Below are 16,868 nucleotides of genomic sequence, written 5' to 3'. Positions count from 1 at the left end.
GAAGTGATAGTCTGAGAAAAGGAGGTGAAGAGACTCGATAAAATAGGTCTGCCCTCTCATCAGACACAGCAGAATCAAACCCCCAAGGAACTGTTTTCTAACTACAGATTTAACTGTCTAATAGTAAAATCAAGAGTGACATGGTGACATTAAACAACACCTTTGCGTCCAAACCTAGAAGCCCCCAAAAGGGAAAACACAAGAGGTAATGCTTTTGCTATATCTCTTTCCAGTTTTGTCTATAGCTCATACATAGGTAAAATCATTCTGTATATAATAGACACGTGGAATTCAATGACTTAGCATTCTTGGTTTCCACTATTGTAAAGCAAGCCTGAATATCCATAACATGTAGTAAGTCGACATTTCCTGAGACAGGAATTTGAGTTCCTTTCACTACGAGACCAACAAGTGAGCTTACCTGGTGGCCAGCTGTTCCATCCCAAGAAAGCTGTATTGCTCTCTACTGATGTCATTTATGCAGTTATTTTTACGACATGACAAAATACTTTGTTTCCAGGCCAAAAGCGGTCTCAAAAAGGAAGCTAAAACAACGCTTATAATGAGACAGAAGAGAGGGTGAAGTTTAAAATTTAATAACTTTTAGCTAAAATTGAGAGTATTTGTCACGGGTGCCTCAGAGCTATGTTATCACTAGTCCCATCACACACCCTATACAGAGTATAGTATATGTTCTGGTGGTGGTCCCAACTTGGGCACACCCAGAAGTCCGGAGGCATGGTCCTTCTGGATATCAGAGATCTGGATGTGTTTAACATGTTTTCTGCTTCATTGATTCAACACTATAGTAGCTAAGACACTTGGAATCTTATCAAATGTAAAATCCTCCTTGTGCCTGCCATGCTATAATCATGGCTTCTGTTTTACACGAGGGGAAATTATTTTTTTTAACGCAGTACCTGGTGATTTGTGCAATGGTTTGTGTCATCATTGCTTCTTGGATGAAGGGTAAAGTCTATCATGTGGCCAGAAAGCCTCCAAATGTATACCTGTGGTTCAGCAACAACTAAAAAGGCATAGTTTTAGTTCAGCTAATAAGCACCTTATGTTTTCAGAGTGTCTTTCAATGTGAAAAAAGGCTACATTTGGCCTTACATAACTCAGTCTAGGAGACCGGTAAGACTGTTAAGGCTGCCTGGGGGGAATTGTGCAAGACATTGTTTGTGAGAAGATCAGAGAACCACCTTTTCAAGTTATTTTTGGTTTGTTTTTTTGGGTGTTTTTGGCACAGACCTCTGCTTTTCTCTCCAAGGCAGTAATGAAGGGGGCTTAAATTGGCAAGGGTTGGAGAAGCAAAAAAAGCTCCCACTCATCACACTATCATGGTCACAGTCATTAGCAAACAGATCTGTTTTTTGCTGAAACTACATCCAGATTCCCCCTTCCCTCAAGGAATTCAGAGCAGCAGTCCTAAGCAAATGCCCAAACTTGTATGCCCCAAGTGGCAGTTCTTCTGAGTTCAACTGGACTTATTCTGTCCGGCTCCATTTAATTTGACAGCAAATTGCATAAGTCCTCCCTGGCCATGGGACCGAAGTGTGAACAAAATCTCAGAACTGAATCCTAATGCAACTTAAATCCTAATGCAAGAGAAATAATCTGCAGCGTGAGCGACAGTATGTACAGTGGACCTATAAAACCCAGTCACACTAACTTGGTGACCAACTAGTCCAGTGGTGATACAGTGATTATCACTATACCGTGGTGATTTAGGAGGGGAGCTTTGGAACAACATAGCCTGGCTTGGGATCCTGGCTCTGTCACTTACTGGTTTGGGTAGCCTTCGGCAAATTACTTGTTCTCACTAAGCCTCAGTTTTTTCATCCTCCAAAGTAAGGATAATAGCTACTTACTTCGTAGAGCTGTCATGAGGAATAAAGGGTGTAATACATTTAAAGAGCTTAGCAGAGTGCCTGACACACAACAAGCACTCAATAAATGTGAGTGGCTGCAGCTATTATGACTAAGATCACCGTTATGATAATGTTGATGTTCCTTCAGAGAAACTCCTAAACCCTCCAGAAATCAGCTTTCTCCTCCATGAAAGGGCTTGGAACTCTAAAATTGCATATGGGTCTTCTAGCGAGGTAGCTCTCTATTTGCTGTTTTAACAATAGGAAACGTAAATTCCTAGGAAATTGCTTCATGAAAGCAAATCACATTTATCAGATTTTTTAAAAATCATGATCATGAAAAATTAAGGTAATTAGCAACTCCTAAAATCCCCACTTAACCAGCTATGAGACACTGCCATTCGATCTGCGTGGGGTTTATGCCATGTCCATCTCCAAAAAAGGAGAACTCAATGTAAGGGCTAGAAAATGGTTTTCTCAGTTGGCAGTTAAAGTATACTGAAATGTTTTCCTAGTCACGAAGCTCTGTTTGTTTTATAAAAGTAGGTACATTACTTAGAAAAGTAACAACTTCCTTCTTTTGGCTCAACCTCCTTTAAATATTACTACTTTAAGTAGCTAATGAATAAGGGACAAAAAATACCATCGTAAAATCCCATTTGCACTTTCCTGCATTTATGATGAGATAAATAAATCAGAGTTCTGATGCTTTTTAGAATACATGGTCATACCCTTCCCAAGTTTATAGACCTACCACACAGTATCAGACAATCAACTCTAACTCAGTTACTGTTCTGTTCTTCCACCAAGCCAGTTCAGCACTAATAATAATGATCACTTCATATATTACATTTTAAACTTCTTAAAAGTGTAATTATATGCAATCTTTTAATTAACTTGTAAGTTAATAGGACAGGTATTATCATCATCCTCATTTTTTACTTCCATTTTTCAGTTTGACTTTACTAGCTAAGTAGCTTCTTTACTTAATTTCTCTAGGCCTTAGCTTTGCCATCTGTCCAATGAGTATAGTATTCCTGTCAGACAGGAACTATAGAGAGTGCATGAGATGGTGCACGTAAAGCTCTCAGCAAGATGCCAAGCGCTCAATGCAAGTCAGCTATCGTTATTGAGAACCAACCCTATAACATGACTGGCCCAATGTTAACTGCTGTTTGAAGTTTCTACAGTGCTTTCACATCTGTTATCTCCATGCAGTTTTACCTTCCCCAGGAGGTTAGCAAGACAGGGATTATCATCTATATTTACAGATGAAAATACTGAAGCCCAAAGAAGTTATGCGATTTGCACCAAGTCAGGGCAGGCAGGAGAAAGCTGGGTCATGGACCTAAGTACCTCCGCTTCCAGAGCAGCTCCTATGCTACATAAACTCAGGTCACCTGCCCTGGTGTCATCATATCCTACGGGTACCCTTGTTCTGCATGATGCCTGCAGCAACCTGTGAGATCTGGTTTAAACCCACCATACACCTCCACAGCCAGCACAGAACTGCCAACCATATCAATGCAAAGTTTGGTGCCCTGGATCTCTGAATTGACCACAAACCTGGGTTACGCATGCCTTTTTCATGTAAATGTAAATACTGACGTTTACTCAAATCAAACAATGACCAAATCACTTGGGACAGTACAGGAAAAGCTAAACAAAGCCCAAGGAAATATTAGTCCCATTTATTTAAAAGCAGTTCAGAAATTGCATTCATTAATATCAGAAATGTTTAACCACAGAAATATAAATATAAGGAAATTATGATATTTTGGATCAAATGATCAAAAACTCTCCAGTAGTTGGTTTGATAGCAGAAAATGAATATGTATCTTTAAAATGTTTTCAAATCCTAGACAATGAAGCAGGGCTTTTTTGGTCTGATTTCTAAAAGATAAATGAATGTTGCCTAGCAGTTACTATGTTTTAAAAAAAATTGTAACCTATTTACAGAATATTTCCTCATTTGCTGGATCTCCAGCTTGCCTCTTTAAATGACAGGGAAACCTACGGTGTTTTGTAAAGTCATCAAGTTTTAAAATAGGAGAGCTTTTGAGATGATTACCTAGTTCAGTGGTTTTCAATCTGTGGTCCACAGAACTCTGATTTCTGCCCTTAGCAGCCACTAGGAAGGGGACAGGTAAGATAGAGCTCCATGAGATGGTTTTCCAGGCACCCATTCTTACTTCATCTTAAAACTCCTGATTTCATCCAATACTTAGATTTTGCAGAAGACCAACACAGAGGTCCAAATGCAATGCACTCAAGGTCACACAGAAAGAGAGTTGGCAGAGAGGAGAACAGACCTTCCATCTCCCAACTCCTCAGGGGGTCCTTGTCCTCATTATGCTATAATCCTTTGTGCTCTGCCACTCATGAGAAAGCAAATGCTTGAGTCTCTGCCAACTTTTTATTACTTCTCTCCTCCCCCATTCTGAACAGTTGCTTGGGAAGAGATTGGTTTCTATTGGCCTGGAGTTATTGAGAAAAGATGAATCACTCTCTTCTGTACCAGAACTGCCCCCACCACCCACAATTTCATTCATTTTTTTATTGAGTACCAATCTTGTGCCAAGTTCTGTGCTTGGTACCATGGCAAAGGCAAAGTAAAGCCAACGAGAGTCTAGACCACAACACTGCCCGAGGGAAGTTGAATTGTGCAGTTACAAAGCAGCATGATACCTGAAAAGACATATGAGACAGACAGGGAAGAGAAGATTCTTTAAAAGACTGTCATGGCTATTTCTGGGAGATGCCCAGTGGAAGAGATGTAGAGCTTAGCCAAGCAGCTTAGAAGCACAGTTGCCATTAAGCTGTCCTTTCTCTGCCCCAGGTCACCCAATCACCTCTGCTTGTCAGAGCAGCCAAACTACCCTCTAAAACAGCCTGCCCCTCATACAGATGGCGGAGCTAGCAAAAGGCAAGGAGTGGGACTAAAGATGTGCACCGTGAGTGGCAGTTTGTTTGGGAGATTTTTTAACCTTGTTCTTGTTTGTTTGCTTGCTTTCATTCTGGATGGTAGCTTTGCTTTTGTGTCTGCACATCAATGGCATGATTTCGTTGACTGATTATTAATGAATTGCCTCTGTGCAGGGCACTGTGTTAAAAGATATAGTAAAGAACCAATATGGATTTTGTCCCATATTGTTAACCTAAAGAAAATGTATACATGGTTAAAAGATAGTATACAGTTAAAAGTGATGAGGGGAGTTAGTGCTATGGGTATTTGGAAGAGGAAGAGAGAAGCGTCTGGCTACATGTTGAGAGGGAAAATAAGGACAGGCTTTAGAAGAGGTAGCCCTTGATTAAGAACTTTCATTGGGTGTTATGGGCTGCATTGGGAAGTAAAGTATCTGTTGTTATGACAGCAGTGAGCAGGCTGGATTGGAGGAGACAATGCCTGCAGGCAGAGAAATCTATTAGGAGACTGATGCGAGAGGGCCTAAATTCATGTCACAGAGATGTATTTGGCAGACATCACTACTGGAAGACTTTCCTGTCTGTAGGGAATACAGGAAAGAGAACAGCAACGATGCCCCCACGGTATCCAGCCTGGGTGGATGGGAGGATGGCAGTGCCCTGAACAGTAACAGTGATCACAGGAGAAGAAGCAGTTTGTAGGGGAAGATAATGAATTGTCTGGACCCACTGAGCTTGACATACTGAGAGTACATCCAGCCATCAGGACGTTAGAAATAAGGTTCTGCAGCCCTGGAGAAGAGGCAAGAGTTCGTGAGAGATGCACTGGAAGGGACAGTTGAAGCCGTGAAAGCGACCCCTTATGATTCGTTTCTATTGTAAGAAGAACCCAGAACCTCGCAAATTAGGTGCTCATGAAGTTAGTTATATTAGGACTTTTCTTGGAAAGAGAGATATGTCACAATATGTAAATTTCACACCTGAGTAGTGTGAGCCTGAAGAGGGCTTGATTTTTAAAGTCAGGGATATTGTTCTATAATAGCTTCTGACATGATTTCAGGACAAAGGCTCAGTCATCTTTAAGTGACACACGGGAATTGAAGGGATAGCCTCATTTCATCCATTTATATCATGTTTCCAAATGTTTCTGTCTTTTGCTTTCTCAGACTTGAATTTTGTTCTACTTAAAAGTTCTAATTCCTGAAAACAGAGAAATATAAAAAGAAGAAAGCAAAAAAACCCCACCCATAATACAAACACCAGGAACTAACAACTGTTTTGGGTCCTTTTCTAATATATTTATGTGTACACACACACACATGTATACACATACACACACATATGTATACACATACACACACATATATAGGCTTTATAAAAATGATTGTATAGGTGGTATATGAGCACATAAGTTTTCTTAGTATTGTGGATTACATTGTCCATTCTATTTTGTATTGGTTTTTTTCAGTTGACATTACATTTGAACATTTTCCATGTCATTAAAAATAGTTCAAAAGACTTCATGTTCATATGCTGCATAATATTTTATTCCATGAGTTTGTCATAACATGGCAGCATTCTCCTGTCATTGGACAGTTCAGCAAGGTGTGGACTTTGAGAGGATGATGTGCAATGTCTTTCTTCTACTTATATCACGTGAGTCCAGAGTGACCCCTTCTTCATCCTCATCTTCTCTTCTTCCCACCACAACCCTTGATTTGAGAGGCTTTAGATGGAATCAAGTCATTGCCCAGTGTAGGAAGTACATGAGCAATCAGAATAGTGAAGGCAATGGAGAATGAGTAGTTTTACCCCCAAACCAACTGTTTATTACATTTCCCTTTGCGATCATTTTTTTAAATTATTTTTGCCTCCTTCCCCACTGCATGTATGTTCAGACACGTCTGAATGCATACATAAACATGTATGCATGCACATACACATAAAAATGAAGACCTAAACATGGAAACAATTTCTTAAATCCCTAAATGGCGTCCTTTTCCATCATTCTTCAATAGATACACTTTGCCTAAGAAAAAGATTAAGTGTCTTAAAAGGAAGCAATGGAGAGTTAAGTTTAGGCAGTGTTGCCTGCCCCTCTGTGACAATGTGGTGAAAGGCCAGGGCCATGGCATGAACCCCAAGAGAGAGCAGAGCCCATGAACATGAATATGCATTAACAGGACTGGACAGAGCACCATTGTTTTGATATCTTTCTGTTTTCACAGGTGCCATAGAGTCATTTTATGAGTCTTCACCATGACCTATGCCATAGAAAGACAAATATAGCTATAGTTTTGCTGAATCCAGGTTTAAAGCTCCTTGTTCAAACAAAAACATGATTTCTAAATCAGTCCAATGCAAAGCCCAACATCTTGAATTCTGTAACTCCCTCTTTCATTCCCCTTCTTTTCTTCTAGCCTGTCTCCTTCAATATTACTGCCTCCATTTTAAACATCGTCAGCTGATAAATCAGTTGGCAGAGATCTGTAACAGTTCGTTCGAATATTGAGAATGACAAATCATAGCCATAAATTTTTTCAGGAGCGAAGACAGCGATATGCATTTCTGCATTTAGGTCTGGATGTAGGCATGAGTGAAGATACTAGGGTTAGCTAAAATATAACTGCAAAGTCAGTTGTCTGTGTTCCTTAATTAGCTACCAAAGTTATTAGAAGAACTTTGGAAGGTTGGAATTCTATCAAATACAGTTCTTTTAGAAAGAAATTTTCCTTAATTACTAGGCAGAAGAATTATTGGAAAGAGATCACATGATTCTAACCAAAGACAGGATTAACCTTTCACATCCAATTTCTTGTCAAAAGAAGGCAGAAAAGAATAGGAAGTTTCTCTGTCTTGGAAAACAGGGAGAAAAGTTTAATGTTAATATTCATCCCATTCTTGTGTTTGTTAGAGCTATGGGATTTTGAACTTCCTCAAAAGGCAGCATCCATTTTCATGAACATCGTTACTGAAGATTAATGCACATACACACACCATGAAAGTTTAGTTATATAAATGAATACCTTTAGTCATACAAATAAATGAAGAAAATGTAGTCATGTAAGATAAATAAGCAAATTACTACTCCAGTGTTTGTACCTCTTCGGAAGAGAAATCTGTATTCAAAGATTTGTTTCTCGCTTTCTTTCAAATTTCATTTCTCTCATTTCTCCCTTACCTTTCAGTAATTTCTTCAGGAACTACCCTTTTTATTACTCCCTCTCTCCTCCTTACCGGGCATGATGTCCAGCCAGCGCTATTTTTTATCTTTCTGTTCCGCAGTATACCTTGCTCACTCTACCCAAAAGCTTAGGTTTACTAGCCATATAAAAAGAACGTACTGTATCATCCTATGTCAGAGGATGGGATCAGAGTGAGTCTTAATGTATTTATTTAAATATAAATACAAACATTTATATTGAATATGGATATTCATCCCAGAATATCCCGGAATACCTGAGTTCCATTCATCCTAAAACAGAATACATGAGTTCCTTCAGTATTCAAAAGAAGGACTTGCTATCGTTCGTCAGTGGTAAAATAAGTGTCTTCTGTTCATGACCTACCATGCCTTGCTGCAGCAAATACATGACATCCGTGAACTGAGCTCTCTCTCTCTCCCACTCTTGATGGAGAGTCTGTTGTATTAGCCCCTTTATCTGAGATTCCTGAGTCATAAATCTCCCACAAACAAGGGGACTCAGCAAGAAGAAAGTCTTGCCAATTGGAGGCTTTCCTTGAAATCAGTGAGGTAGTTAGTGTACTTTATTGGAGTCTTAAAGGCCTCTGGGGACTCCCACACAGCCTATAATATCATTTCTTGTGAATCCATTAGCCATACAGCCTAAAATGTCATTTCTTATGGCTCCTTTAGTCTTTATCTCTAAATCTCACAGGTTCCCCAGAGCACCAGGTATACTAACAACAGTCAAAACAGTCACAACCACCACCATAATAGCAGTTAACGCCATATCACATTTTATAGACCACAAAAAAAGATCTTTCATCTTTATTATCACATTTTAACTGCCCTACCTTTATTTTGGTAGGGAATGCGCTTTTGTTGATCGTTGCCTACTATATTCACTAGTTCCCCTTCCCTTTATAAAATAACCAAGTGGCTGCTTTCCAGATTTTACTAAAGTCCTCAGATCTGCCAAGGGTGCATTACCTATTTGCTAATGCATGCTACATAGTGTTGTCAGTTCCCAGGTACATACTCTTATACATAGCTCTCTCGTTCATCAGAAGTGAGACCGTAACTGTAAAATTGCTTGGTGAGCATCTGGAAGTAACATTAATAATGATGATGATAATGACCTCATAGGATGTATAATTGGGGAGATTAAAGAACATTTACAAGCTTATTGTGTCATAGTTAATGATGAGGTGCCCAGTCTTCTTACTACCACCCTTTCCACTGGTATTTCCTGCCTGGATCAGAGAACTAATTATAGCAAATGGTGCCCTTTCGAAGAACTTGCCCCATCCTCAAACAGATGCTAGCGTCAAGATTTTGAACTGTTTTAGTGTTGTTTTTTAGAGACAATTTATTAATGTTACTTTGCATTTGTCTAAAAAAATTGTATAATGTAATCATTTAGTGTTTATTTTATTGTGTGTACCTTCTACTCAGAGGGTTGGCATTATTGTTCCTAACAGTGACGGATACAAGCAGATCATGCCTTATGACCTCTACCATCCCCTTCCTCGGTACGTAAATCAATCATCCTGATGCTAGAATTAGTAAATTAGTCTTCTGCTTCTTTTATACATATATATATATATATATATATATATTATAGATTTTGTGTTTCTCTGTAAAAATAAGATGGTAGATAGTATGTTTTGCAATCCATCCTGAGCTCTGCTTTTGAATAACACTGGTCTGCTCAGACCGTAAGCTTGTCATTCAAAAACCATCTTAAGATACGATCAGATTACATTGCAGTGGACACAGTAATTCACTATGATTAGATACAGTGTATGGGTTTATGTTATGTCTTTCTTTCACTCCCTTTGTCCTTTTTTATGTTTCCTCTGCAATAGGACCCTAGTCATTAAAGCACTGTTGCTAACTGTTAAACAAACACTGCCTGAATTATTATCCCAATACCACAAATGTGGAATTCCAGATGTGGTATTACTCTGCATAGGGGTTTGAATATCCTTTTTCTGTTCCAAAGAAATTATAATTAAATACAAAAAGGCAGTTTTTTCATATCCTTATTGTTCAGAACATTTCATGGGGAGGGGAGGTTTTTTGTGTGTTTTTTTCCCAAAACATAAAATTCCATGTACTATGCTGCTTTTTTAAAGTACGGTATTTTTTAAAACTAGAAAAAGTCATTAAAGTGATTGAGGAACTTTTAAAAGAACTTGTTCTCTTTATTAATATATTCATAAGAAAACTGGAGAAGCTGAAAAATACTCTAGCTACTGAGTGTATCGCCTGCCACATTGGAAACAGCTCCCCAGAGAGCAAAAGTTAGATTTGGGTGTGAAGCCACCACTGTGCTAAGCAAGACCTTTGCTCTATTCTCTTTGCTCATTTGGACTTCAGGGAGTCAGCTGCTGTTTAGAACCCAAGGTGTAAATCAGATCACAAATAATTGGAAATAATCCACGGTGGTTTGTGCAATTTCAAACTAAACAAAGCCCAGAAAATAATTTTATTCTGAACTGTAAAATAAAGCAAATCTTTGATTGAAAATCTTCAAATACTTAATGAATTGAAATACAAAAAGAGGACCTCGAAGTCTTTTAGTTCAGCTCCCCAGTGATGCTTCATTCTCCCATTCTTCCCCAATAATCGCACCCATTCACCACACATATGTGAACACATGTATTTATACAAATATGCATATATGTGTATTTACTACTGATGTATTCCGACATATTTTATATATGTATATATATATACACAGACACACATGCACACACACATGTATAAACCAATACGAGTTGTCATCCAGCCTCTACTTAAATACTTCCAGGGACTGGCCCAGAACTCACTTATCACCATTCTAATGGTAGCATATAGAAAGGGGTACTTGATTAATACTATATATAATTGTTTGGGGTTTTTTTAAAGTTCTTCCACTAAGGAGTTACTTCATTCATCAGCTCCCTCCCACTTTCCTATGTCTATATTGATAAAGACAATAAATGACTTTAGAATGCTACTGATGTATCCTTTTGCTGGTTTGATCCAGAACCAAACTTGAAAAAAAAAATGGAATGAAAATATAAAAAGATTAATTTAACTGAACCAAGATTTTATTTGATTTTAATTCCTGTATCTGTAAAATAAATATTCATAGGACGCATGTATCTGGTTGGGTGAAGGCCGTGTATTTCGAGATAAAGGCACAGTTGGGTATCAGGGGTGAGAACATCAAGTTGATGTTTTTCCTGTAATGGCACTCCTCAGTTTCTTTCATATCTATGATCTCTCTTGTTTATATTTCTGTGGTGTGACTAATGCCTGTCTTAGGTTAAACTTGATTTCTTATATATTCAGATTTCCCCCAAGTGCCTGAAGCTCAATATTCTCAATGAGAGATTGAGATGAACCTCCTTGAGGTTTATTTGCACCCTGTCTTCTGCACACTTTGGCCTGTCCATGCATCACAATGGGAAAAGACAACTAGCAAATAAACAGACTATATTTCTTACCCTGTGCACTTCTGTTACTAAACTAATTCTAAAGTTAGATATTCTGCTTTATTGATAAAGCCTTACTAAATGGAAGTTATTTCTACAAATATGTTTTCATTTCTTAAGAAGAATTAAGGCTCAAAAATGGTTCTCAGAGGGTAGCTACTTACTGATCAAGGCAGAAGGCTTTACTTATTGAAATTATTTGAATGGGTTTAAGACCACAAGTGTAGATACAAAACACAACATTAACACAAACAAAGAATTTTTAGATTCTTTTTTCTTGCTTTCAGTCTTTGACTATAACATATATCTAAATATGATATAAGAACATAGTCTGATGAATAATCTTTAATTTATACTTACTATATGTAACTTTTCCACATAATCCTTAATTTTGAGAATTTCTTAAACTAAATACACTGTGTACTTAAAAATTAAAAGCCAAAGGAGTTAAAATATATGAAGTCATCTCTTATTCTTCCAGGGCAAGATTCTTGGATATATATTTTTTCCCAATACTTACCTGGTCCCTGTTTTAAGATATCCTAACTGATGCCCTCTCTGAGCTTTTGTTATACTTTCTTTAAAGCACCGAGATGTTTTGCTTTGAAATTCCACATAATCCTCTTATTATGCAAGGATTCACATTATAACTTTTCACATATAGAACTACAGTTGAGTGCCGGAACCATACTATAAATACTTGGAATAATATTCAAATCATTTGTCTTTCTGTGATCACTGACATTGAAAAGGATACTTAGTACTGTTTACAAAATTACACCATGGATCCGGTCCAAGTGTTGAGACAGAAATTAATCACTGTCTCTTTAGAAGGGTCCAGTTTAGGGATGTTAGAGTACCAGTTAGAAAATGTGCTCTTTTTATGGCATCTTAATGTTCTAAGAGATTAAATGTCCGTTCAAAGCATATTCTCAGTTCACTGTCAAATCGAGTCTAATGCAAATTTGTGCGTATACATTCAGCCCAATTTCAGTCTGAATCAGACCTGTTATCCACCTCCAGCTCTCCAGAGATTTACATGGAGACAAATGAGAATTGGCCTTACCCTTTGGAAGAGAAACTCTCTACAGAGCTGCTTCCTTCTCTTGAAAGGGAACAGAGAGTCTCGAAAGGGCTAAACAGAGGACCTCAGTTTCCCCATAATAACATTTTCTTATGTGTCTCCTGGGGAAATATGCATAGGAAAATATTGTATTTGGCAGCATGTTTAGGCTGTTGGCAGTGGAGATAACAGTTGTTGCCTAGACTTGAACAGTGCAGAGAAAATGTGGAGGAAGATTCTCTGTAACTGGGAAACACACATTATCCAGGCTCTTGCAAAAGAGAAAGCAGGCTCACAATACACATGAAGTCCCATGTAGAGAATAATTCACATCTCCACAGTATGCCTGTGTGGTATTTTTACATTTAACTATTCAAGTGGATCAACTTGGTGACATTTTGTTTTTCTCTCATTACAATGATATCTCTCATAATTCTAAGAGAAATCTTAAATCTTTAGCAGTCCTTATCAACAAGCAGACTATATATGCAAGAAAAAGAAGCCCAGTCCCCATGTTTTTATTGTTAAAAACTACGACATTCTTTAAACCTATGGGAAGAGAGAAGAGAACCGGGCAAAGATATCTCTCAGCCTCTGGTCCCAGATGCACCAGAGCTGTGTAGAGATCTGAAAAATCAATGAAATTCTCTTAAGTGCTATTGACAATACTGTTATTTTTTCCCTTACTTTACTTTATCTGTAGATTCCAATGCCATCAGCCTTTGAACCAGAGCCAAACTTCTTCACAATTCCAGGAGTTCTTTAGGGAGTGCTAACTGTCAGTACCCCCGGCCTTAGCAGCTAGGGAGCAAGTAGATAATGCCTATATTAACATTTTGCCTCCAAATGATGATACAGTTTGAACATCAGAATTATGCTAAATCCATGTACTCCCAAAGTTGATGACTGTAGAAGCAAGGGAGAAAGAGTATTTGGTTTACCTGAATCTTTCTTGAGCTTCTCATGTAAAAGTATCCAGAAGCTAAGTAATAAAGTATTGCATCGAAAATGAAAAGTATTATCCCAGGTACAAACTATTAGTGTTAACTGATTAACCAATTTTAGTCTTGAGATAGATATTTAGATAGATAGCTATTAGATAGATGCAAATATATTTATAAAATATAAAATAATGTAAATATTATATATACCCGTACACCCACACACAAACACACACACATACAGACACACTCAGAATCTATACTGAAGCTGAAAGAAGAAGGACTGAACAGCCCTCTTTTGAGTAGGCTACAGACCCCACAGTTATCCTTGTAGACTGCTCTTAAAGAGTAATTTCTTACATTTGTGTAGAGCTTTGAGGCTTACAGAGCACTTTTGCCAGCATCGAATCCTCTCTGACTCGTCAGATTTCAGGCCAGAGCTGGCTTTTGGTTCTCTGGAGTGTAGCCTCTCAGAACCTGATCGCCCCAAAGGGCACTGGGAAGGGGTTGGTGGGAAAGCTCACTGAGGAGGTGGGCAGTGTGCGTGTCTGCCCTGATGACTCCCCTTGCTTCTGTAGGTGGGAGGCCACCCCGTGGACCGCGTGCTCCTCCTCGTGTGGGGGGGGCATCCAGAGCCGGGCAGTTTCCTGTGTGGAGGAGGACATCCAGGGGCATGTCACCTCAGTGGAAGAGTGGAAATGCATGTACACCCCTAAGATGCCCATCGTGCAGCCCTGCAACATTTTTGACTGCCCTAAATGGCTGGCACAGGAGTGGTCTCCGGTAACTGTGCCTTCTTTCTTTGTTCGTTAGGAGAGTAAGTCCACTCTTCCCTCTCCTCATCATGACCCCACCACCCACCCTGTGCAGCTCCCCACTTCTCCTCTGGAGGGGTCTCGAAGCCTACCCGTTTAGCCCCCAGAGTAGGCTTGCCCCAAATCGAGCCCCACCAAAAGTAAATGAGTAGGAAAAAATATATATATATATATTTTTCAAACATCTTTCTTCAAGCTACTTTAAGAAACCTCTATCACTCCCCATAACACTCCCTCAAATGGCAAGAGGAGGCAAATGTCTGTCAAGAATAATTGAGGCCGATGACTGAGCCTGAAGCTGTGTATGCTGTTCTGATGGTCAAGCTCAGTAGACCAAAAGTTTGGTTTCATTTTTTATTTCTTCTACTTTGTCTATGTCCAAAAAGTGTCTTCAGTGGATTAAGATGAACACTATGTATATTATTCACTGAAAAAAAGATGAAATGAAGATAGTAACATAATTAGAATGGAGGTGAAGTGGGATTAATTAAAACCAAAACGGTCTAGACCTTAGCGAAGCCACTGCAGCAGCTTAAGCATAAAATGTTATTTGGGGGCTCCTGGCTGCTAGTGGAAAAAGGTGTGAAATGGCACAGGAGATGGAAGGGTGAGATGGAAAGATGTGCCCTCAGCCACAGAGATGGCAAAGGGCTATTCACGTAGCCTGTGGCTTTGTGGCAGCAGATCAGAGCTGTGACATCTTTCTATCTAGACTTGCTCCCAGGCATGTAGAACCACTGGAGGTACTGTCTACATCTGGCCATTGAATCAGTTCCTTTCAACGTCTTTTTTCCACATCACTATAATCAATTGGATCAGCCATGCAGCAATATAAGTTAGCTATGATGGAAGTTAAACAAATTTTAATGTCCACATGGGAGCTGGCATTTCCCATAATTTGGACCTAATAGTCATTAGCAAAGTGACTAATAAAATTGACATACAGTTTGGTAATCAAAATTGGGCACACTCTATAATTTACTTTCTCCTCCTTTTTGCGACTTGCTTTGGGACTTTGCACACAGTGGGTGCTTAAGAAAGGCTGACTGACTAATCCAAAGCTAAGAAATTGCAAGTGATTTAATGTTCAGCCAGCTTCACCCTCAAATTGCCAAATAGAACAAAGATCCCATGACTAGTAAAAAGTGGTATAAAGCCACCAGGAGTCCTTCTGTAAAAGGAGCCCTTTAAAAAGTCTCAGGTGGGAAATGAAGAAAAGTAAACAAGGCTTTGCCTATGAGTCTCCTCTCTTACACTCTCTTTCCAGTGCACAGTGACGTGTGGCCAGGGCCTCAGGTACCGTGTGGTCCTCTGCATCGACCATCGGGGAATGCACACCGGAGGCTGTAGCCCCAAAACCAAGCCCCACATAAAAGAGGAATGCATCATACCCACTCCCTGCTATAAACCCAAAGGTAACTTGACAGGGGCTCTGTAACCAGTCTTGTCATTGTTGTACATATTCAGTGCTGTTTTCAACTCCTTGGAATATAATTAAGTATCCCAAGTGTTCTTAATAGCTGTTCTTTGTAACTTAGACTCTACTGAATGGACTTAACTCTTTCTAAAAATCTTTCAAATCGTTTTGCTTGCACATTGTTTTTAAGCACTATGTATTGCTATAATTCTCTCCTGGTTCAGAAAGTTGATAGAAGACTGTTGCTGAAAAATATCAGATATATTTGCTCAAAAGGAGATATTATAGAAATATATGTCTGATTTACTATCCATATTGCTTGCTGTTAAAAACAACATGGTGACAGCTTCCCTGGTGACGCAGTGGTTAAGAATCTGCCTGCCAATGCAGGGGACACGGGTTCAAGCCCTGGTCTGGGAAGATCCCACATGCTGTGGAGCAGCTAAGCCCATGCGCCACAGCTACTGAGCCTGCGCTCTAGAGCCCGTGAGCTACAACTACTGAAGACTGCGTGCCTAGAGTCTGTGCTCTACAACAAGAGAAGCCAGCACAATGAGAAGCCTGCGCATGCAGCGAAGAGAAGTCCCTGCTCTCTGCAACTAGAGAAAGCCCACGTGCAGCAACGAGACCCAACGCAGCCAAAAATAAATAAAATTAAAAAATTAAAAAAAAAAAACAAGGTTGTGAGACTCATCAAGAAATAAAGGGAGGGGGCCCAAGTCAATAAAATCAGAAATGAAAAAGGATAAGTTACAGCTGACACCATAGAAATACAAAGGATCATAAGAGACCACTATGAGCAACTATACACCAATAAAGTGGACAATCTAGAAGAAATGGACAAATTCTTAGAAAGGTACAATCTCCCAAGACCGAGCCAGGGAGAAGTGCAAAATATGAACAGACAAATCACAAGTACTGAAATGGAAACTGTGATTTTAAAACTCCCAACAAGCAAAAGTTCAGGACCAGATGGCTTCACAGGTGAATTCTACCAAACATTTAGAGAAGAGTTAATGCCTATCCTTCTAAAACTATTCCAAAATATTGCAGAGGAAGGAACACTTCTGAACTCATTCTGTGAGGCCACCATCAGCCTGATACCAAAACCAGACAAAGATATCACAAAGAAAGAAAATTACAGACCAGTATCACTGATTAACA

At 39.1% G+C, this 16,868-nt stretch overlaps 1 protein-coding gene across 3 annotated transcripts in view; it reads left to right on the top strand.

Moving 5' to 3' along the window:
- ADAMTSL1 (ADAMTS like 1) overlaps window positions 1-16,868 on the top strand; it is a 472,971-nt gene that overhangs the window by 199,492 nt on the left and 256,611 nt on the right. For 2 of the 3 annotated variants that reach the window (XM_081238315.1, XM_081238317.1), the window contains exons 10-12: window positions 9,465-9,515; window positions 14,051-14,255; window positions 15,555-15,702. In XM_081238315.1, coding sequence (XP_081094441.1) covers window positions 9,465-9,515; window positions 14,051-14,255; window positions 15,555-15,702 — 404 coding nt within the window. The remainder of the gene's footprint in view (window positions 1-9,464; window positions 9,516-14,050; window positions 14,256-15,554; window positions 15,703-16,868) is intronic. The other variant, XM_081238316.1, reaches the window with a different exon arrangement.

The sequence above is a fragment of the Mesoplodon bidens genome (assembly GCF_964165515.1).
Source record: "Mesoplodon bidens genome assembly, chromosome: 6".
Taxonomy (NCBI): domain Eukaryota; kingdom Metazoa; phylum Chordata; class Mammalia; order Artiodactyla; family Ziphiidae; genus Mesoplodon; species Mesoplodon bidens.
Note: the sequence above shows the minus strand (reverse complement) of the source record. Positions and strands in the feature narration are given on the sequence as shown.